General features: G+C 46.3%; 1 protein-coding gene across 4 annotated transcripts in view; it reads left to right on the top strand.

Moving 5' to 3' along the window:
• Positions 1-22,435, top strand: part of DAGLB (diacylglycerol lipase beta) — a 36,687-nt gene that overhangs the window by 11,152 nt on the left and 3,100 nt on the right. For 2 of the 4 annotated variants that reach the window (XR_004345631.1, XM_032603947.1), the window contains exons 5-14: positions 529-651; positions 1,632-1,759; positions 8,625-8,751; positions 10,347-10,430; positions 12,261-12,338; positions 15,058-15,138; positions 15,228-15,355; positions 20,832-20,900; positions 20,985-21,057; positions 22,109-22,350. Coding sequence is in view for 3 of the 4 variants with exons in the window: in XM_032603947.1 (XP_032459838.1) it covers positions 529-651; positions 1,632-1,759; positions 8,625-8,751; positions 10,347-10,430; positions 12,261-12,338; positions 15,058-15,138; positions 15,228-15,355; positions 20,832-20,900; positions 20,985-21,057; positions 22,109-22,350 (1,133 nt within the window). In the remaining variant the exon portion in view is untranslated. Of the gene's footprint in view, positions 1-528; positions 652-1,631; positions 1,760-8,624; positions 8,752-10,346; positions 10,431-12,260; positions 12,339-13,917; positions 14,137-15,057; positions 15,139-15,227; positions 15,356-20,831; positions 20,901-20,984; positions 21,058-22,108; positions 22,351-22,435 lie in introns of all 4 variants that reach the window. The other 2 variants (XM_032603946.1, XM_032603948.1) reach the window with 2 other exon arrangements.

The following is a 22,435-nucleotide window of genomic DNA, read 5'->3' as shown; positions in this document are numbered from 1 at the left end:
CTCCGTGTCCCTCGTGAAGGAGAGGGTCGGATCAGGCTCTGGACGCTCACTCGGTTGCTTTCCTAGTTTGAGGGTCTTTTTGAGGCTCGTTCTGCCCAGTGGGTATAAGTCCAGTCTCATACATCTCTGCCGTGGACTGTTTCAACAAAACCTTCTCAGTAAGAGTGTAAACCTGGGCCAAAATCAGACGTTACTCCAAAGAGGGCGAATTTACCCATTTACTCACCCACTTCACAGGCGATGTGAAGTAGATTAAAAATAGCCGACTCCCTTGACGTGGAACCTGAGAACAGAGATCAGTACAATATTTGTGTTCTCGAGCAGGTTTGTGTGAGGGCAGGATAGTGAGAGACACGAAGCTCACATGCAGGAGTCCTGAAAGGGAAATAGTTTTCAAAACACCTTTTCACACGTAACTGTATGTGTATGTGCACGTGTGTGCGTGTGAAGTGCGTAAAACTGGGCCCTCGGGAGCTCATGGGCCATTCCCACTGGGTTTATGATAAGCCGCTATGGTTTCCCACCCAGGACACGGACCTGGTGCCCAGCGACATTGCAGCAGGGCTCGCTCTCCTCCACCAGCAACAGGACAGCATCAGGAACAACCAGGAGCCTGACGAGGTGGTCAGCCATTCCCCAGGGCCCTCCCAGGTAAGCCCACGTCTCCGTTGAGCTGTACCGTTTTGACATTTACACCTACTTGTAAATTAAAAAAAAAAAAAGCAACCGTTTCAGGAGCAGTTGATTGGAATCTGATTTGTGGCTTTTGCTAGTTGTGGTTTGTCACCTGTCCGGCGAGGCATCTCCTCATCACCTGGAGTTCAGGTAGAGGGAGCCCACTCCTGGCCCGTTCACCACCCATTGTATTTTTTTTTTTTTTCCTGAGATTCTCTTTTAGGAAATTGGCTGTTGTCTGCATATCGAAAATTCCCTCTGGGGTGGGACCTGGTTCTCCCAGAGTGTGTTTGCTCTCTTCTCTGGGTCTGGGGAACAGAGACAGTTCAGCTTTGCTTGATGATTGCTTTCCCGCCACAGACTTCTGTGCTTTTGAAAGAGAAAATTGCATACGGATTGTGTGTCTTATCTCTGCACCTAGTTCCCAGAAGCCCATTTGTTGCAGGGGCGTCTGCACCTGCATCCAGCAGGAAGTCCTGGGCTTATTTCACCAGGAGTCAGAAAAGTCATTAGGGATTTTCGCTGCTAACTTCTGCATTCTCCTAAAATGAGGGGTTCATCTGTCTGTGTTTAAGGACCAGTTTTCCCAGTGGAAGTCCTCCGAGAGGTCTATTCCCTGAAGAAAGAAAGGGAAGAATCAGGAATTTGAGTTCAGGTTTAAGATCATAGTGTGTTCTACTGCTTATCAAATAGATAATCCACAAGGACCTACTTTGTAGCAAAGGGAACTCAACGTCTTGTAATAACCTATATGGGAAAAGAATCTGAAAAGGAATAGATATAGGTATATGTATAACTGAATCACTTTGCTGTACACCTGAAACTAACACAACATGGTAAACCAACTACACTCCAGTATAAAATGAAAATCAGATTAAAACAAGAAAGATCATAGTGTGTTGGTCCTCTCCTTGATGGGCTCCCCTACACAAAAGGCTTTTCTTCTTCTCTTCCAGGAAGCTGATTTGGACGCAGAATTAGAAAACTGCCATCACTATATGCAGTTTGCCGCAGCTGCCTACGGGTGGCCTCTCTACATCTACAGAAACCCTTTCACAGGGCTGTGCAGGATCGGTGGCGACTGGTAGGTCGGCACCGTCTGAGGCGTCCGCCCTCATTCCGCCCCGGATGTTGCTTGCTATGGTGTCCGTACTTTATTTTCTAAAAATAATCCCATTTCCCTGTTTAAAAAAAGAACTTCCTATTTTGAAATATTTCCCAAACCGCAAGAGCAGTGCTAAGAACGCCCACGACCAGTGGTGACTCAGTTTTGTCACGTGGGCTGTATCACTCTCTCCATAAATACGTGCTTTTCCCCCCAGAACCGCTGGAGATTCAGTCGCGGGCATCATGCCCCTCTCCCTCGAATTACTTCAGCTTGTATTTCTTAAGAACGAGGTCTTTCTTTGCCATAAATTACAGTACAGTTAGAAAATTCAGGAAGTTTATCACTAATCATTAGCTATTCCAAGTTTTCCCGTTGTTCCAGTAATACCCCTCGTAGCACATTTTCTTCCAGTCCAGGAGCGTGGATTGCATTTAGCTGTCATGTCTCCTGAGTCTCCTCCAGTTTGGAACGGTTCCTCAGTCTTTTTTTTTTTTTTTTTTTTTAAGTCTTTCGCAATATCGACATTTTGAAAAGGACAGTCTGGGTAATTTGTAGGCTGGCCCTCACTTTGCATTCGTCTGGTGACTTCTTCACGATTAGGTTCAAGTTACACATCTTTGGCAGGAATGCTCCACGCGGAGCGTGCGTGCTTCTTAGTACATCATATCAGGAGATACCTGATGCCGGCTTGTCCCATTCCTGGTGATTTTAGGGTCTCTCCCATCCTTGTTGGTTTATTTTTTGAGTACATAAAGCATTAATAAATAAGTCAGACTGTAGTAAGACGTGTACACAGAAGTGTCATTTAAAGGCCACTGCAACTTCACGCCAGGAACTCTGGTTTGAAGGGACTGGTGCGAGGCCACTGCTTGCAGTTCCCTGTGAGCGAGTGAAACCGGACTCAGCACAGAGAAAAAGAAAACAAAAAGGCTGTGTTCACGCCGCCAACCCCAGTCCTCTCCCTGACATCCGACGGAAGCCCGAGCCTCAGCTCCCAGCCTCCGCCCACCCCGGCGAGTGAGCAGACAAGTTTCTAGGGCTGACGTGTGGATGAAAGGCTCTTGGTGCTCCAGCCCAGGAGGCAGGGCTCTGCCTCTGAGGTAGGAGAGCCAACTTCAGGACACTGATCAACAAGAGACCTCCCAGCTCCACATAATATTAAACGGTGGAAATCTCCCAGAGACCTCCATCTTAACACCAGCACCCAGCTTCACTCAACGACCAGCAAGCCACAGTGCTGGACAACCTATGCCAAACAACTAGCAAAACAGGAACACAACCCCACCCATTAGCAGAGAGGCTGCCTAAAATCATAACAAGGCCACAGACACCCCAAAACACACCACCAGACGTGAACCTGCCCACTAGAGAGACAAGATCCAGCCTCATCCAGCACAACACAGGCACTAGTCCCCTCCACCAGGAAGCCTACACAACCCGCTGAAACAACCTTAGCCACTGGAGACAGACATCAAAAACAACGGGAACTACGAACGTGCAGCCTGAAAAAGGAGACCCCAAACACAGTAAGATAAGCAAAATGAGAAGACAGAAAAACACACAGCAGATGAAGGAGCAAGATAAAAACCCACCAGACCTAACAAATGAAGAGGAAATAGGCAATCTACCTGAAAAAGAATTCAGAATAATGATAGTAAGGATGATCCGAAATCTTGGAAGTAGAATGGACAAAATGCAAGAAACAGTTAACAAGGACCTACAAGAACTAAAGATGAAACAAGCAACGATGAACAACGCAATAAATGAAATTAAAAGTACTCTAGATAGGATCAATAGCAGAATAACTGAGGCAGAAGAACGGATAAGTGACCTGGAAGATAAAGTAGTGGAAATAACTACTGCAGAGCAGAATAAAGAAAAAAGAATGAAAAGAACTGAGGACAGTCTCAGAGAGCTCTGGGACAACATTAAATGCACCAACATTCGAATTATAGGGGTTCCAGAAGAAGAAGAAAAAAAGAAAGGGACTGAGAAAATATTTGAAGAGATTATAGTTGAAAACTTCCCTAATATGGGAAAGGAAATAGTTAATCAAGTCCAGGAAGCACAGAGAGTCCCATACAGGATAAATACAAGGAGAAATATGCCAAGACACATATTAATCAAACTATCAAAAATTAAATACAAAGAAAGCATATTAAAAGCAGCAAGGGAAAAACAACAAATAACACACAAGGGAATCCCCATAAGGTTAACAGCTGATCTCTCAGCAGAAACCCTACAAGCCAGAAGGGAGTGGCAGGACATACTGAAAGTGATGAAGGAGAAAAACCTGCAACCAAGACTCCTCTACCCAGCAAGGATCTCATTCAGATTTGATGGAGAAATTAAAACCTTTACAGACAAGCAAAAGCTGAGAGAGTTCAGCACCACCAAACCAGCTTTACAACAAATGCTAAAGGAACTTCTCTAGATAAGAAATGCAAAAGAAGGAAACGACCTATAATAACGAACCCAAAACAATATAGAAAATGGGAATAGGAACATACATATCGATAATTACCTTAAATGTAAATGGACTAAATGCTCCCACCAAAAGACACAGATTGGCTGAATGGATACAAAAAACAAGACCCTTATATATGCTGTCTACAAGAGACCCACCTCAGACCTAGAGACACATACAGACTGAAAGTAAGGGGATGGAAAAAGATATTCCATGCAAATGGAAACCAAAAGAAAGCTGGAGTAGCAATTCTCATATCAGACAAAATAGACTTTAAAATAAGGACTATTAAAAGGGATAAAGAAGGACACTACATAATGATCAAGGGATCGATCCAAGAAGAAGATATAACAATTGTAAATATTTATGCACCCAACATAGGAGCACCTCAATACGTAAGGCAAATACTAACAGCCATAAAAGGGGAAATTGACAGTAACACATTCATAGTAGGGGACTTTAACACCCCACTTTCACCCATGGACAGATCATCCAAAATGAAAATAAATAAGGAAACACAAGCTTTAAATGATACATTAAACAAGATGGACTTAATTGATATTTATAGGACACTCCATCCAAAAACAACAGAATACACATTTTTCTCAAGTGCTCATGGAACATTCTCCAGGATAGATCATATCTTGGGTCACAAATCAAGCCTTGGTAAATTTAAGAAAATTGAAATTGTATCAAGTATCTTTTCTGACCACAACGCCATGAGACTAGATATCAATTACAGGAAAAGATCTGTAAAATATACAGACACATGGAGGCTAAACAATACACTACTTAATAATGAAGTGATCACTGAAGAAATCAAAGAAGAAATAAAAAAATACCTAGAAACAAATGACAATGGAGACACAACGACCCAAAACCTATGGGATGCAGCAAAAGCAGTTCTAAGGGGGAAGTTTATAGCAATACAAGCCCACCTTAAGAAGCAGGAAACATCTCGAATAAACAACCTAACCTTGCACCTCAAGCAATTAGAGAAAGAAGAACAAAAAAGCCCCAAAGCTAGCAGAAGGAAAGAAATCATAAAAATCAGATCAGAAATAAATGAAAAAGAAATGAAGGAAACAATAGCAAAGATCAATAAAACTAAAAGCTGGTTCTTTGAGAAGATAAACAAAATAGATAAACCACTAGCCAGACTCATCAAGAAAAAAAGGGAGAAGACTCAAATCAATAGAATTAGAAATGAGAAAGGAGAAATAACAACTGACACTGCAGAAATAAAAAAAATCATGAGAGATTACTACAAGCAACTCTATGCCAATAAAATGGACAATCTGGAAGAAATGGACAAATTCTTAGAAATGCACAACCTGCCAAGACTGAATCAGGAAGAAATAGAAAATATGAACAGACCAATCACAAGCACTGAAATTGAAACTGTGATTAAAAATCTTCCAACAAACAAAAGCCCAGGACCAGATGGCTTCACAGGTGAATTCTATCAAACGTTTAGAGAAGAGCTAACACCTATCCTTCTCAAACTCTTCCAAAATATAGCAGAGGGAGGAACACTCCCAAATTCCTTCTACGAGGCCACCATCACCTTGATACCAAAACCAGACAAGGATGTCACAAAGAAAGAAAACTACAGGCCAATATCACTGATGAACATAGATGCAAAAATCCTCAACAAAATACTAGCAAACAGAATCCAACAGCACATTAAAAGGATCATACACCATGATCAAGTGGGGTTTATCCCAGGAATGCAAGGATTCTTCAATATACGCAAATCTATCAATGTGATAAACCATATTAACAAATTGAAGGAGAAAAACCATATGATCATCTCAATAGATGCAGAGAAAGCTTTCGACAAAATTCAACACCCATTTATGATAAAAACCCTCCAGAAAGTAGGCATAGAGGGAACTTTCCTCAACATAATAAAGGCCATATATGACAAGCCCACAGCAAACATCATCCTCAATGGTGAAAAACTGAAAGCATTTCCACTAAGATCAGGAACAAGACAAGGTTGCCCACTCTCACCACTCTTATTCAACATAGTTTTGGAAGTTTTAGCCACAGCAATCAGAGAAGAAAAGGAAATAAAAGGAATCCACATCGGAAAAGAAGAAGTAAAGCTGTCACTGTTTGCAGATGACATGATACTATACATAGAGAATCCTAAAGATGCTACCAGAAAACTACTAGAGCTAATCAATGAATTTGGTAAAGTAGCAGGATACAAAATTAATGCACAGAAATCTCTGGCATTCCTATATACTAATGATGAAAAATCTGAAAGTGAAATCAAGAAAACACTCCCATTTACCATTGCAACAAAAAGAATAAAATATCTAGGAATAAACCTACCTAAGGAGACGAAAGACCTGTATGCAGAAAATTATAAGACACTGATGAAAGAAATTAAAGATGATACACATAGATGGAGAGATATACCATGTTCTTGGATGGGAAGAATCAACATTGTGAAAATGACTCTACTACCCAAAGCAATCTACAGATTCAATGCAATCCCTATCAAACTACCACTGGCATTTTTCACAGAACTAGAACAAAAAATTTCGCAATTTGTATGGAAACACAAAAGACCCCGAATAGCCAAAGCAATCTTGAGAACGAAAAAAGGAGCTGGAGGAATCAGGCTCCCTGACTTCAGACTATACTACAAAGCAACAGTAATCAAGACAGTATGGTACTGGCACAAAAACAGAAAGATAGATCAGTGGAACAGGATAGAAAGCCCAGAGATAAACCCACGCACATATGGACACCTTATCTTTGATAAAGGAGGCAGGAATGTACAGTGGAGAAAGGACAGCCTCTTCAATAAATGGTGCTGGGAAAACTGGACAGGTACATGTAAAAGTATGAGATTAGATCACTCCCTAACACCATACACAAAAATAAGCTCAAAATGGATTAAAGACCTAAATGTAAGGCCAGAAACTATCAAACTCTTAGAGGAAAACATAGGCAGAACACTCTATGACATAAATCACAGCAAGATCCTTTCTGACCCACCTCCTAGAGTAATGGAAATAAAAACAAAAATAAACAAATGGGACCTAATGAAACTTCAAAGCTTTTGCACAGCAAAGGAAACCATAATCAAGACCAAAAGACAACCCTCAGAATGGGAGAAAACATTTGCAAATGAAGCAACTGACAAAGGATTAATCTCCAAAATTTACAAGCAGCTCATGCAGCTCAATAACAAAAAAACAAACAACCCCATCCAAAAATGGGCAGAAGACCTAAACAGACATTTCTCCAAAGAAGATATACAGAATGCCAACAAACACATGAAAGAATGCTCAACATCATTAATCATTAGAGAAATGCAAATCAAAACTACAATGAGATATCATCTCACACCAGTCAGAATGGCCATCATCAAAAAATCTAGAAACAATAAATGCTGGAGAGGGTGTGGAGAAAAGGGGACACTCTTGCACTGCTGGTGGGAATGTGAATTGGTTCAGCCACTATGGAGAACAGTATGGAGGTTCCTTAAAAAACTACAAATAGAATTACCATATGACCCAGCAATCCCACTACTGGGCATATACCCTGAGAAAACCAAAATTCAAAAAGAGTCATGTACCAAAATGTTCATTGCAGCTCTATTTACAATAGCCCGGAGATGGAAAGAACCTAAGCGCCCATCATCGGACGAATGGATAAAGAAGATGTGGCACATATACACAATGGAATATTACTCAGCCTTAAAAAGAAATGAAATTGAGATATTTGTAATGAGATGGATAGACCTAGAGTCTGTCATACAGAGTGAAGTAAGTCAGAAAGACAAAGACAAATACCGTATGCTAACACATATATATGGAATTTAAGGGGAAAAAATGTCATGAAGAACCTAGGGATAAGACAGGAATAGAGGCACAGACCTACTGGAGAATGGACTTGAGGATATGGGGAGGGGGAAGGGTGAGTTTTGACAGGGCGAGAGAGAGTCATGGACATATACACACTAACAAACGTAGTAAGGTAGATAGTTAGGGGGAAGCAGCCGCAAGGCACAGGGATATAAGCTCGGGGCTTTGGGACAGCCTGGAGGGGTGGGAGGGGGAGAGTGGGAAGGAGGGAGACGCAAGAGGGAAGACACATGGGAGCACATGTATATGTATAGCTGATTCACTTTGTTATAAATCAGAAACTAACACACCATTGTAAAGCAATTATACCCCAATAAAGATGTTAAAAAAAAAAAAAATAAATAAAGGCCACTGCAGGTTCGCCAGACTGAGCTGTGCAGGCTTGCAGTGGGTGCCCTCAGGTTTGCTAGGAAACGAGACAGCAGGGTGGGGTCTTCCTTGGTACGTGGCTCTGGTTGGCACAGTAACGCCTCTGCCCCCGTTTTAGTTGCAGAAGCCGGACAACCGATTATGACTTGGTTGGAGGTGATCAGCTCAACTGTCACTTTGGCTCCATCCTGCAGACGACGGGGCTGCAGTACCGGGATTTCATTCACGTCAGCTTTCACGACAAGGTAGAGTGAGCAGTGCCTCCTAACTTCTTCTGGGTCTTGGAGTCCTTTGAGATTCTGGTGGACGTTATAAACTATTCCCCCGGAAAAATGTGCCGAGACACAGACACATACTCACCCCAAGTCTAGCGCACTATCTTCGAGGTTCACAAACGCTCTTGAAGCCCCCACAGGTTTAACGTAAGATGGGGCAGAAGGTCTCCATCAGAGAGACTGTGCTGTGTTTCACCTGAGCCCATTTTTAGTGAAGAACGATGAGTTGCACTTGGCATTAATCCCACACAGGTCACCGGGGTTGATCAATCCTAGTCTCTGGGTCTGAGCTCCATCCTATGAGTGCAGTGCAGTGCAGCGGGTCTCACACTCGGGAGGGTCCCGGCATCGCAGGGCTGGCTAGTGAACCTGCGGAAGCCAGTCTGTGTGGCGTCAGGGACCCGTCCTGCATGGCTTCGTGGCTCCCCACACGGTCCTCACAGGCACCGGAAGCCCAGAACCTGCCGCCAAGCGCAGCGGCTCTCACATCTGCTGTCTACTGGGATCTCCTGGGGAGCTTTTAAAACTCAGAAGCCCAGGCCAGACCCCACATGAATGAAGTCAGAATCTGTGGCGATGGGACCCCAGCTCAGGAGCCCCCCACGGTTCCAGCGCACAGACGATTCAGACAACCACTGGTGTCCTGTTCTTGACCCCCCTGGCTCCCAAACTGCTGCATTTGAGACTCACCTGGGAGGTGTAAAAGTCACACCCCACCCCACGGAGATCAGAACGTCCAGGATCTTGTTTGCATGTCCGCAGTGAATCTGGTACCTTCAAAGCGCAGGAGCCCGTGAGCCCTGTGCCGCTCTGTCACTGCGTGGTGATGACAGAAAGCGGATGGGGTTTAAAGGAGGTGATTTTCCACAGAAGGCTCGTGACTGCTCTTTGGGCTCTTTCAAGGAGCCCCCCACAAGGTCATCAGTAGAAGTCCCTCTCCTGCGGAAACCAGGGCAGTAAAGTCGGCAGTCTGTCCTCCCCTGCTGGCTCCACATGCACGACCGTTCACCACGCACAGGTGGCCGTCCCCGTGGTGTCACACCAGCTGGAGGACCGCACACCGTGGTGTCCTCCTTAAAGATGAGGAAATGGGGTCGAAGAGAACTTCAGACATTTGCTTGGGGTCCCACGGCAGGGATGGGGTGGAGCAGAGTTCCTGAGGCAGGTCTGCCTAACCCAGACCCTCTCGCTGCTCCTTCAGGAGCCTCTGCAGATGCGAAGGCAGGAGCCTAGGGTTACCGCTGGACCCGCGGTCGGTGCTGATGCAAGTGGGTGCTTACGGCGCCCAGAGCCTGTCACCCGCTGCTTGCACTGACCCAGAGTGGAGGCTCTGGTCTTGCCCGCTGAGATGGCTCTGTCCCCTGCCCCCGAGGGTAAAAGGGGCTTGGCTTTGGAGAGCCTTTCATCACTGAGAATCTAGAAGTCACACTGTCTACTGAGAATGAGCAGAGGTGGGGATCAGCGCGCCCCTCCGCGCCGTGCTCGGAAGCGCGTGTGTTACACGCTGCGGGCTGGCCCGGCCGTGTCCGCAGACACCTGTGCTAATGCTCCTTCCTCTCTCCCAGGTGTACGAGCTCCCCTTCTTAGTGGCCCTGGACCACAGGAAGGAGTCGGTGGTGGTGGCTGTGAGGGGAACCATGTCTCTCCAGGTGCGGAGCCTGGCGCGCTGGCCCAGGGGGCTGGGGGCGGGCAGTCAGCAGCTCGGACTCCAGGAGACCCAGCTTTCCTGGAATTGAGGGGAAACCTTCGTAAGCGACAGCATCAGACACGGGGAAACACCGGGCGTGGAAAACAGGGAGGCGAGTCCAGGGCTGTCAAATATTCCCTTTGAAAAAGCAGATAAAGCCATTTCCTTTTAACCAAGAAATACTGGAAACTTAGACGCTGGCTGGGCTGGGCTCCCCTACTCCCAGGAGGGTGCCCACTGGATTCCCTGGGCCCCCAACCCGGGTGACCCTCCCCTTGAATTTTCTGCACCCAAAGCCAGAAAGAACAGTAGGTTAAGTCATGCAGTCCAAAGTCAGCCCACTCTTAGGTACCCCCCCCACCCCACCTCCCCAGTTCCCGTTGGGGGTCTCAGCCGGCCCGATGCGCCTGCCCCCGGCTCCCCTGGCCGCTGCTCCCCCGGTGCCGTGGGAGTGAGCACTGCCCAGCCCCACCCAGCGGCCCCCTCCCGTCCTGCTCGGTCTCTGCCCCACGAAGACACCTGGCGACATTCTTCTCTCCTGTGTTGTGCTTTTTGGTCTCTTCTTGGCCGTTCCTCAGTCTCATTTCCTAGTTCTCTCTTTTCTCCTGACCCAGGAAATGAAACAAGACTCCACCCTCTTCTGCTTCCCCCCCGCCCCCCGCCAACCTTGCCCCTGCCTCGCCAGGAGCCATCTGGGTCTGCCCGGGCCCCCACTCCCGGGTCTCCTCTCCCGTCGGCACCACCCACCCCAGTAACCATGTGGCGCCCCCTTGCCCACCAAGAAGTCGCACAGCTGAAGTCGTCTCTGGCTCTCTCCTCGCTTCCTGCCCAGTCTGTCGCGTGTGGTCCTGCCCGGCCCCTCTCTGGCCCGTCTCTTCCACTCCCAGCACCGCAGCCCTGGTTCTAGTCCCAGGCCTCTCTTTCCTGGGCCAGCGACGGGTCCTCTACCTCGGTCCCTGCCTGTCGTCTCGCGTCTTCCCAGTCTGTCCTTTGTACTGTCCAGAGGACTCTTTCTAGAACATGGTCAGACCTGCCACTGCTCGCAAACCTCAGGCAGTTCCTGTTGCGTTTTATACACGGTTCCTGGTTCTTGTTGAGGCTTTTTCGGCACTGTGGCGCACAGTTCCCAGCCCTGGCAGCGCCAGAGCCACCTTTGGGGCCCCTTCCCCCGCAGGTGGGCCTCCCCGGGTCCCAGGGACACACCAGCCTCCCAGGCTCTGCCCGCGGCCCCTCGATGCCTCCAGAGTCAAGTGCCTGTGAGCCCAGCCCACTGCCCTCTTCCCGTGCTCAGATGCCTCTGCCCTGGGTCCTGCTGCTCCCCTGGGTGAGGATGCCGGCCTCTCTTCTCTCCTCTGCTTCCTGAAAACCAGCTTTTCCATCAGGCTCTGGCTCAGGCCACCTCCTCCAGGAAGCCCCCCGTGCCCTGCAGCGCTCACCCCTCCTCTGCTCTGTGTGACGTGTCTCTTACCCTCCCAGCCGTTGACTGGGCCCATGGAGGACGGGAACCATGCTTTGCTCAACGCCCTGGCCCAGGGCTCTGTGCTTCGTGGGTGCTTAGATGCTGTGTGCAGGGAGTGGGGGCAGAGGGTGCGTCTTAGACGTGTCCCTTCCCCAGTCTTCATGTCTGATTGCGCCGTGGGTTCCTCAGGAGCTTCCTGGCCACCTGGCATCTCTCCCGAGTTCAGGCACCTGGGGTCCAATTCTCAACAGCCTGACCCGGGGGACTGTCCCACGCAGCCACCCTCATCTAGCCCAGCCCAGCTGACGGCCTCTTCCCACGCACTGTTTCCAGGACATCCTTACGGACCTGTCAGCGGAGAGCGAGCCGGTCGACCTCGAGTGTGAGGTGCAGGACTGCTGGGCACACAAGGTAGGAGCTGAGGCCGTGTGGTCTGGAATGTTCTGTCAAGGGGAACCTCGAAGGCGCTGGAGTATTTTCAGTTCGGGGTCTCCCGCGTTAACGCTGCTCTGTGCCAGGTGCTGTCCAGCACAACTTCTCACCACAGCCCTGAGAGGTTACTTTTGTGTTTTGTTGTGTTTTTTTTTTTTTTTGCGGTACATGGGCCTCTCACTGTTGTGGCCTCTCCCGTTGCGGAGCACAGGCTCCGGACGCGCAGGCTCAGCGGCCATGGCTCACGGGCCCAGCGGCTCCGCGGCACGTGGGATCCTCCCGGACCGGGGCACGAACCCGCGTCCCCTGCATCGGCAGGCGGACTCTCAACCACTGCACCACCAGGGAAGACCTCTTTTTTTTTTTTTTTTTTTTTTTTTTAACATAGCCGTTCTAGTGGCTGTGAAGTGGGTATCTCACTGTGGTTTTGATTCGCATTTTCCTGATGACTAACGAGGTTGTAGAGCTGAGCGTTTTAACATTTGAGGGAAAGTCTGGGATGATTCCTTCCCTAAAGGTTACAGCGGCTGCTTCTGGGGAGAAGGATGTCGGGGGCGGAGGGCAGTGGCCTTCCACTATTTTTATACACTTCGTGTGGTTTTTAACCAAAACATGCATTACTTCTGTAGTAATAGTTTTTTAAATAGAATGCTTAATTTTTTAAAAATTCTGTTTATTTCTTCTTGGTGCCTGGACAGGGACATGAACCCTGGGCCCTCAGATTAAAAGTCTGGGGCTTCCCTGGTGGCGCAGTGGTTGGGAGTCCGCCTGCCGATGCAGGGGACACGGGTTCGTGCCCCGGTCCGGGAAGATCCCACATGCCGCGGAGCGGCCGGGCCCGTGAGCCATGGCCGCTGAGCCTGCGCGTCTGGAGCCTGTGCTCCTCAACGGGAGAGGCCACAGCGGTGAGAGGCCCGCGTACCGCAAAAAAAAAAAAGTCTGATGCTCTCCCAGCTGAGCTACCTAGGCTGGAATGCTTACTTTTTATAAAAGCACGTGTTATTGCCGGAGTGTGGTGCTGGTAATTGAACCCCAGTGTCCTGTCTGGACAACTTTTTTCCTTCCAGGTTTTTTTTTTGTTGTTGTTTTTGGGGGTTTTGTTTTTTTCTGTGCCTGGACACTTCAGGGAAGAGCCAGCGTGGAGGCTTTTGGCTTTTGTTCTGCCGCCACTTAGGAGCTTGACAGTCCTGGGAATGTGAACTTTTTTCCTTTATCCCTTAGCTGTCTTTTCATACCTCAATTCACCGACAAGTCCAGTTTAACTATTACTGGGTGTGCATAAAGAAAAACAAATAAGAAACTTAAAACTTATTATAGAGACGCATCAACTAGCCAAGCACAGAATACCCTCAGAGCCCTGTGGGCTCGGCTGTGGCTCTGGTCTTAGAAAAATTTGGGCCGCAGACCAAGGCTTTGTGCCTCCAAGCTGCGACCCGCAGGCCTGGCCGGCTCTCAGCGGAGGCCTCCTCCAGCACTGTTCCTCCAGCACTGTTTCGTTCAGTGACACAGCTCTTGCCCTCCCCCCCCCCCCCCCCCCCCCCCCCCCCCCCCCGGGAAGACAGCTGCTCAGGGCCTAAGGGCACGGACTGTTCTCTGCTCTTGGCCTCGGTACCGATTTTTGGCTCTGATGCTGTCCACGATGGTTGGAGTTCAAAGCTGTGCAGCTGAAAACGGTCTTGGCGTTTCACCTGAAACACTTGTGCCAGGGAGACTCACAGCCGGCCGAGTTGTGGTCCAGATGCCGAGTGGCTCTGGCTGCCCAGAACCAGACACGCGGGTAGGTGCCTAATAAATGTTGGCGGAAGTCGACAGCATCGTGTGGTAGGAGGGGGAGGAGAGGGAGAGCTGGTGGTTTGTCCAGAAGTGCCGTCAGACTGTGCACAGCATGTTAACCCTTCAGACCTCCCGGTTTGTCATATTCGAGGCCAGGTTCCGCATTCTGCTCACAGGGTTATAGAGCTACTGAATCAGGAATTTGCAGCAGCTTCAGAGAGGAGCAAAACAGCCTCCCATCTTATGTGGAATTTCTCCCACTTCATCCTGTTGGAGGTTAGGCTGCCGGGGCCGGTGGCCAGGCCCGTCCTGTGTTGTCATGCAGGAAGCACTCCGAAAATGCTTTTGGTTGACAGGGTTGTCTCTCCTCGATGGGAACTACTTAATTTTCAAGAAGTCTGTTTCGTGAGCTAGCTGTATTTGTTAGGAAGTTTTACATTCTATTTTTTGAAATTAAACCAAAGCCTGACCTTCCTAGAACTCAACTTCCGACGGTTTTAGTTCTGCTTTTGCAGGAACAGGGGCTGCTTAGTCACTGTCACTGATTCAGAACTTTACATTTTAACATACTTGTAAAAGACCAGCCATTTATAATCTAAATGTGACGGACCATGGGGACTTGGCTAAAGTAAATTGTGGGAAGTCCACGCAGCATAGTGCCTTGCAGCTGAAGAAGCCTTAGAAACGTCCACTGACGTGGAAAGATGTTCCTGACGTCACCTATTCGCTCATGGAAATATTTTTTGAGCCCCTGCTTCTTGCCAAGCTCTGTGCCAGGTGCCAGGAATACAGCAGTGAGCGGTAGATGTGCCGGCTGATCCCAGGATGCCTTTCCTGTCTGGGGGGACAGCGTCACCGACAGGAGACCCCGTGTAGGCCTGCCCTGTCTGACAGTCACCGGCCACCTCTGTGTCTGCACTTTCAGGGGATTTCTCAAGCCGCCAGATACGTTTACCGACGACTCATCAACGACGGGATTTTGAGCCAGGCGTTCAGCATTGCACCTGTGAGGTTTTAATTCTTCTTTTCTTTCGTTTTCTCTGCCATTAGCTATTTGTTTTCCTAACCTTTACTCATTCTGCATTTGCCCCCTAGGAATACCGGCTGGTCATCGTGGGGCACAGCCTGGGGGCAGGCGCCGCGGCCCTGCTGACCATCATGCTCAGAAGCCCGTACCCCCGAGTCAGGTGTTATGCCTTCTCCCCGCCCAGGGGGCTGCTGAGGTACTTCTTTGTTTTCTTTCCTGTAAGGAGGTGCTACTCACAAGTCTTATGGTCAGAACTGGTCTCTTTATCTGCAAGTTAGTTAACAATTTCTCATCCTCAGGAGAAGTTTGTGTCAAAGCCCTGTTTGGTTGAAAAAAGACCGGATAGCTTTTCATAGGTGTCTCTAACCATAGCTTTGATTTGATTTGATTTTTTTAAACTGAGGTATAATTATGTGAGTTTCAGATGTACAACGTAATGATTCAATATTTGTATATGCTGTGAAATGATCACAATAAGTCTAGTTAACAGAGAGTCACAGAATCATTTTTCCTTGTGAGAACTTTTAAGATTTACTTTCCTAGCAGCTTTCACGTACACAGCTCATCACATGATGAACTGCAGTCGCCATGCTGTATGTACAACCCAATAACTTATTTATTTTATAACCGGAAGCTTGTACCTTTGGACTCCTTTCTCCCATTTCACTGCCTCCCCTCCCACCCCCCGCCTCTGGCAGCCCCCAGTCTGTTCTCTGTATCTGTGAGCTTGGTTTGTTTTTTCAGTTTTCACATATAAGTGAGATCACATGGTATTTGCCTTTCTGTCTCTTATTTCACTTAGCGTAATGCTCTTAAGGTCCATCCAGGCTGTTGTCCATCCACAAATGGCAAGATTTCGCTACCTTTTATGGCTGAATAATATTCCATCACACACACACACACACACGTCTTTGTCCATTCATCCGTTAGCGGACACTTAGGTTTTTTCCATGTCTTGGCTATTGTAAATAATGCTGCAGTAAACATGGGGGTGCAGGTATCTTTCAAGTCAGCGTCTTCATTTTCTTTGGATAAATACCTAGAAGTGGAATTGCTGGATCATCATATGGTAGTTCTATTTTTAATTTTTTGAGGAACCTCCATACTGTTTTTTTTTTTTCTCTTTTCATACTGTTCTTTTGTAGTGGCTGCAGCAGTTTACATCCCCACCAGCAATGCACAAGCATTCCCTTTCCTCCACATCTGGCCAGTGCTTGTTATTTGGTTTACCTTTTTAGGATAATAGCCATTCTGACAGGTGCGAGGTACCATCTCGAGCTTTGCATTTTCATTTGATTTGCATTTCCCTGATGATTAGTGATGTTGAGCATCTTTTCACGTACCTGTTGGCCATCTGTGTGTCTTCTTTGGAAAAATGTCTACTTAGATCGTCTGCCCTTTTCTTTTGGACACGCGACATGTGGGATCCTAGTTCCCGGACCAGGGGTTGAACCCTGCAGGGGTCACACGCCCCCTGCAGTGGAAGCTCGGCGTTTCAACCACTGGACCGCCAGGGAAGTCCCCATCAGATTGTCTTATTGCTATTGAGTTGTATGAATTCTTTATGTATTTTGGTTTTAACCTCTTACCAGGTATATGATTTGCAAATACTTTCTTCCATTCAGTAAGTCGCCTTTTCGTTTTGTCAGTGGTTTCCTTTGCTGTGCAAAAGCTTTTTAGTTAGATGTAGTCCCATTTGATTACGCTTTTGTTGCCTTTGTTTTTGGTGTCAAATCCAAAAAATCATCACCAAGACCAATGTCAAGGAGCTTACTGCCTATGTCTTCTTCTAGGTGTATTCTGATTTCGGGTCTTACATTTAAATGTCTTTAACCCATTTTGAACTAACTTTTGTGTATGGTGAGATAGTGGTCCAGTTTTCCCAACATCATTTATCGAAGAGACTGTCTTCTCCCCACTGTGTATTCTCAGCTCCCTTCTTAATTAATTCACCGTAAGTGCACGGGCTTATTTCTGGGCTCCCTGTTCTGTTCCGTTGACCTGTGTGTCTGTATTTATACTAATCATCATACTGATTACTCTAGCTTTGTATTATATTATGAAATCAAGGATCACAATATTCTCCAGCTTTGTTTTTCTTTCTCAAGATTGCTTAGGGCTATTTGGGGTCTCTTGTGCTTCCAAATGAATTTTAGTGTTGTTTGTTCTATTTCTTGAGAAATGCCATTGGAATTTTGATTAGGATTACATTGAATCTGTAGATTTCTTTGGGTAATATGGACATTTTAGTAATAATTCTTTTAATTCATAAGCACAGAATACCATTCCATTTATTTGTGTCTTCTTCAGTTTCTTTCATCAGTGGCTTCTAGTTTTCACTGTGCAGGTCTTTCACCTCCTTGGTTAAATTTATTCCTAGGTACTTTATTCTTTTTTTTTTTCAACATTTATTTGTTTGCATTGGGTCTGAGTTGTTGTGGTGCATGGGCTTCTCTCTAGTTGTGGTGCATGGGCTCTAGAGCACACGGGCTCAGTAGTTGCGGTGCGGGCTTAGTTGCCCTGCGGCATGTGGGATCTTAGTTCCCTGACCAGGGATCAACTCGCGTCCCCTGCATTGGAAAGCTGATTCTTAACCACAGGACCACCAGCGAAGTCCTATTCTTTTTGATGTAATTATAAATGGGATTGTTTTCGTAATTTCTCTTTCTGATAGTTTATTATTAGTATATAGAAACGCAACAGTTTCTGTATGTTAATTTTGTATCCTGCAACTTCACTGAATTTGGTTACTAATTCATTTTTTGAGTTTGAAAATTATTTTTCTTTTCTGATTCAACATACTTAATCCTGTATAATCTTTGGCCTGATGATAGAAGAAATCTGTACGACCATTAAAAAAAAGAAATAAAAAATGAAAGGGGTAAAAATTAAATTTGTATCCATCGTAGAATTTTTGAAAAATATAAATAAGTGAAGAGATCAGGATCTACCCAGAAATCATCACTGTAACTATTCAGGTTTGCTTTCTTCCAGCTCTTTGTGTGTGGATATGTGTTTTTCTAATACTCTATATACATTATATCCTTAACTATTCTTTGAGAACATGTTTTTAAATTAACTTAGTTTTCTATCATCTGGTTACACCACTTTTATTTATTCCCATACTGATATTTACATTCTTTTCATTTTTTCATTATTATAAATCTATCAATATCTTTATACATAAATGTGTACCTTTAAAATTTTTTAAAGCTCTTTTAATATTAAAACACATATTTATACATATAAGACACGAAAGTGACTTTTTAAAATAACTGATTGTTTTTATTCAGTGAAACAAAGATAAAACATGTTTTTTAGAGTAATAAGCAAAAATCCATACAACTTGGATGCATTTTGCTGTGTGAAAGAAACCTGACACAAGAGACCTTACTGTGTGATTTCACTTATATGACATTTAAAAAAAATTTTTTTTAAATAAATTTATTTTATTTACTTATGTTTGGCTGTGTTGGGTCTTCGTTGCTGTGTGCGGGCTTTCTCTAGTTGTGGTGGCTTCTCTTGTTGCAGAGCGTGGCCTCTAGGTGCACGGGCTTCAGTTGTTGTGGCACGCGGGCTCAGCAGTTGTGGCTCATGGGCTTAGTTGCTCTGTGGCATGTGGGATCTTCCCGGACCAGGGCTTGAACCTGTGTCCTCTGCACTGGCAGGCGGATTCTTAACCACTGCACCACCAGGGAAGTCCCTGTATGACATTTTAGAAAAGACAAAACTATAACAACAAAAAGCAGATCAGTGGTTGCCTGGGGTTGGGGATGGGGTATTGCAGAAGGACACAGGGAGCCCGGGGGGTGATGGAAATGCTCTACGTCTTGATTGAGGTGGTTGCTAAACAATTATATACATTTGTCAAGAGTCATCAAATTGTAGACTTAAAATGGGTGTGATTTTACTGTTGTAAATTACACCTCAATAAAGCTGATGTAAAAATAGTCACATACCTCTGCACCCACCCAAGTGGAGAAATGAACATTGCCAGTGCCTTAGAAGAGTCCCTGTGTGTCCTCTCCTTTCCTGTTCACAGGGAATCACTGTCCTGATCTTTGTGAAAATTCTTCCCTTGCTTTTTTTTTTAATTTAAAAAAAAAATTGTTTTTTAATTTTTGGCTGCACCACACGGCCTTGCAGGATCTTAGCTCCCCAACCAGGGATCGAGCCCATGCCCCCTGCAGTGAAGCACAGAGTCCTAACCACTGGACCGCCAGGGAAGTCCCTTCCCTGGCTTGAAAAATTAGTTTTACCACCTGTATACATGTCTCTACATAGTCTGGATTTGCATGATTTTGAAATTCAGAGAAAGGGAATTATACTTTGTTTTTTTTCCGCACATTGATGTCTGAAACGTTATTGTGTAAATTCTTGTTATGTTTCATCACATATCACAAATTATCTGTTCTGCTGGCGACGGACATCGGGCTGTCACAGACGTGCTGGGTCATGGCGCGTGTACATGCTTGCGCTTTGCGTGTTGTGGCTGCACCCATTCACACCTTACCGGCAGCGTGCATACCCCTCCACATTCTAACACTTAATAGTGTCCAATTGGAACATTTTTGCCAATCTGATGGGCACGCAGTGATGTTTCATTGTTTAATTTGCATTTCCATGATGAAGTTGAGTCTCTTCATATTTTTATTGAATTTCTACTCTCATGAAGTTCCTTTTGCCCACTTTTCTATTGTATTTTTTTTCTCACTGGTTTGTATATATATTCAGTACATCACTTCTTTGTTGGTTCTAAGTATGTGTTGTAAATATACTCCTTGATGTGTCTGAGTCAAGTCTTTATCAGTTCTTAACTTTAACATTGACTAATTTGTCATTATTTTTGGCTGTGTTGGGTCTTCATTGCTGCGTGCAGGCTATCTCTAGTTGCAGCAAGCGGGGGCTACTCTTCATTGCGGTGCATGGGCTTCTCACTGCAGTGGCTTCTCGTTGTGGAGCACCGGCTCCAGTAGTTGTGGCTCACGGGCTCTAGAGCACAGGCTCAGTAGTTGTGGCGCACAGGCTTAGTTGTTCTGCGGCACGTGGGATCTTCCCAGACCACGATCGAACCTGTGTCCCCTGCATTGGCAGGTGGATTCTTAACCACTGCACTACCAGGGAAGTCCCAGGTTTTCGTTTTAAGAAATCTTTCTCTGTCCCAAGGACATGGAGCTAGTCTCCTATCGTATCTTTTAAAAGCCTTTTAGTCTGACCTTTCACCTTTACCTAGGTCTTTAATCTGTTTAATTCGGGGGTTTTTTTTGTGTACAGCATGAGGTAGAGATCCAGTTTCATCTTCCCGCTCACACCTTGAGTGCTTTATCTCAGCATTGTTTATTAAAAGCCCATCCTTCCCCTGTGGGAGGCGTCTATGCTCACTTTTCCCCTGGCTTCGTCTGACTCTGCTGACGCCACACTGGGTTAAGTACCTTAGTTGCCTACCCAGTGCTGACATCTAGTAACGCAAATCCCCATGCCTTTTACTTTTTCAAGAGAATCTGGCCAGTGAGTTGCTCTACCTGGAATCTCTTATTTCTCTTCCCCTTTAGAGGGTGGAGAATAGAGTGGAGTTCTGTGAACACTGACCTCTTCCTAACTTGGTACAGTTACTTGCTTTCTCTTGGAAGCCTTCTGTGGGCAATATAATCACTTTTTTTTTTTCATTTCAGCAAATCCCTTTATGAATACTCTAAGACCTTCATCGTGTCGCTTGTTCTGGGCAAGGATGTGATTCCCAGGTGAGTCTGCTGGCTGTCCTGTCTGGGCTTGGGCTGGCGGGAAAGGCAGGGTTCTAAGCCTCGGTCTGGTCTTTCGCTCAACAGGTTAAGTGTGACCAACTTGGAAGATCTGAAGAGGAGAATCTTGCGGGTGATTGCTCACTGCAACAAGCCCAAGGTAGCTCGGGGGTGGGGGGTGCGGAAGAGGACCTGCAGGGGTTAGGGCCTCCCCACCAGGCTGTTTGTGGCCTCGAGAGGACGTTTCTAAATTCAGAGCCTCATGGCGCAGGGCACTGACGCTGCTAGAAGCTCTTCTACCCCCGGCACAGACTGTTGGCTGCTGTTCTGCAGAGGCCGCCTGAGAAGCAAATGGCTAAACCATGCGCAGGGAAGCTGCAACTAGAACATACTATACTAGAACCATCCCTGTTTGGTTAGGTGATTTGTGTTTTTTTTTTGTCATACTTAGTCCTGTCATGACTAACAGCGTTCTGATGGTTTTGGTCCCAAAGCTTAGAAAACAAGGCTGCCAGATACAGAGTTTAGAAGGCGCTGGTATTGCTGGGCTGTGGAATATTAGAGTTGTTACAAATATAAATGCGTTTGTATTTACCAGTAGAGAAAAATATCCATGATGTTTTGAAGAGTTTTTTTAAAAACGGAAGGATTAAAAATGCTTCTTAGAATGTAATCCAAGGCAGGGGTAGGTGACGAGGTATATATAGTTTTGACCAAAAAAATACACCAAAATGTGGTTTTATTTAGATAACGGGACTAGAGATGATTTTTCACTTAACATCTTTGTTTTGTGATTTTTTTGTGTTTTTGTTGCTAATTAGAAAAAAATTTTTAATTTAAAAATAAACTTCCTCATCAGCTACACTCCCCCCAAATTAAAAAAAAAAATTTGTATCTAATGTCTTTAAGGGTAAAGGGTAAAACTGGTTTACAGAATTGCCTAAAAAGAATTAAGGGTAATTTTTCCTCAAAATCTGCCTGAATTTGGTTTTTAAATATTGCTTCAAGTGTGATGGCGTCACTGCCCCAGAGAAACCTGGGTTTGGGCCCCTGACCTCCACACTCTTAAGGTCCATGTTGAAAAACAAAGCAGCCAGGCTCCTAAGTGCTGTGGGGTTGCCGCCACCAGCTCACGGGTCGCAGGAGGTCTCCGGGGACCGCGAAAGCCTCACGGAGTCACACGCATGCCGTCTTCTCGGTCTCGCCCTCAGTACAAGATCCTGCTGCGCGCGTGCTGGTACGAGCTGTTTGGAGGGCACCCTGAGGACCTGCCGACGGAGCTGGATGGGGGCGACCTGACGCAGCCTCTCCTCGGGGAGCGGAGCCTGCTGGCGCACGGGTCCCCGGCCTACAGCTTCTCCAGCGACTCCCCGCTCGAGTCCCCCACCAAGTACCCACCTCTCTACCCTCCCGGCAGGATCATCCACCTGGAGGAAGTGGGCACTTCAGGGAGGTGAGTGCGGCGGGCCTGACGTCAGTCACCCACCAGCGGTGAAGGGAGACTCACGGGGGTGAGACTTGAAGAGATGCTCGGCTTT

The sequence above is a fragment of the Phocoena sinus genome, chromosome 15 (assembly GCF_008692025.1).
Source record: "Phocoena sinus isolate mPhoSin1 chromosome 15, mPhoSin1.pri, whole genome shotgun sequence".
In the NCBI taxonomy this organism is placed as follows: Eukaryota; Metazoa; Chordata; class Mammalia; order Artiodactyla; family Phocoenidae; genus Phocoena; species Phocoena sinus.
This window is presented reverse-complemented; position numbering and strand designations above follow the sequence as displayed.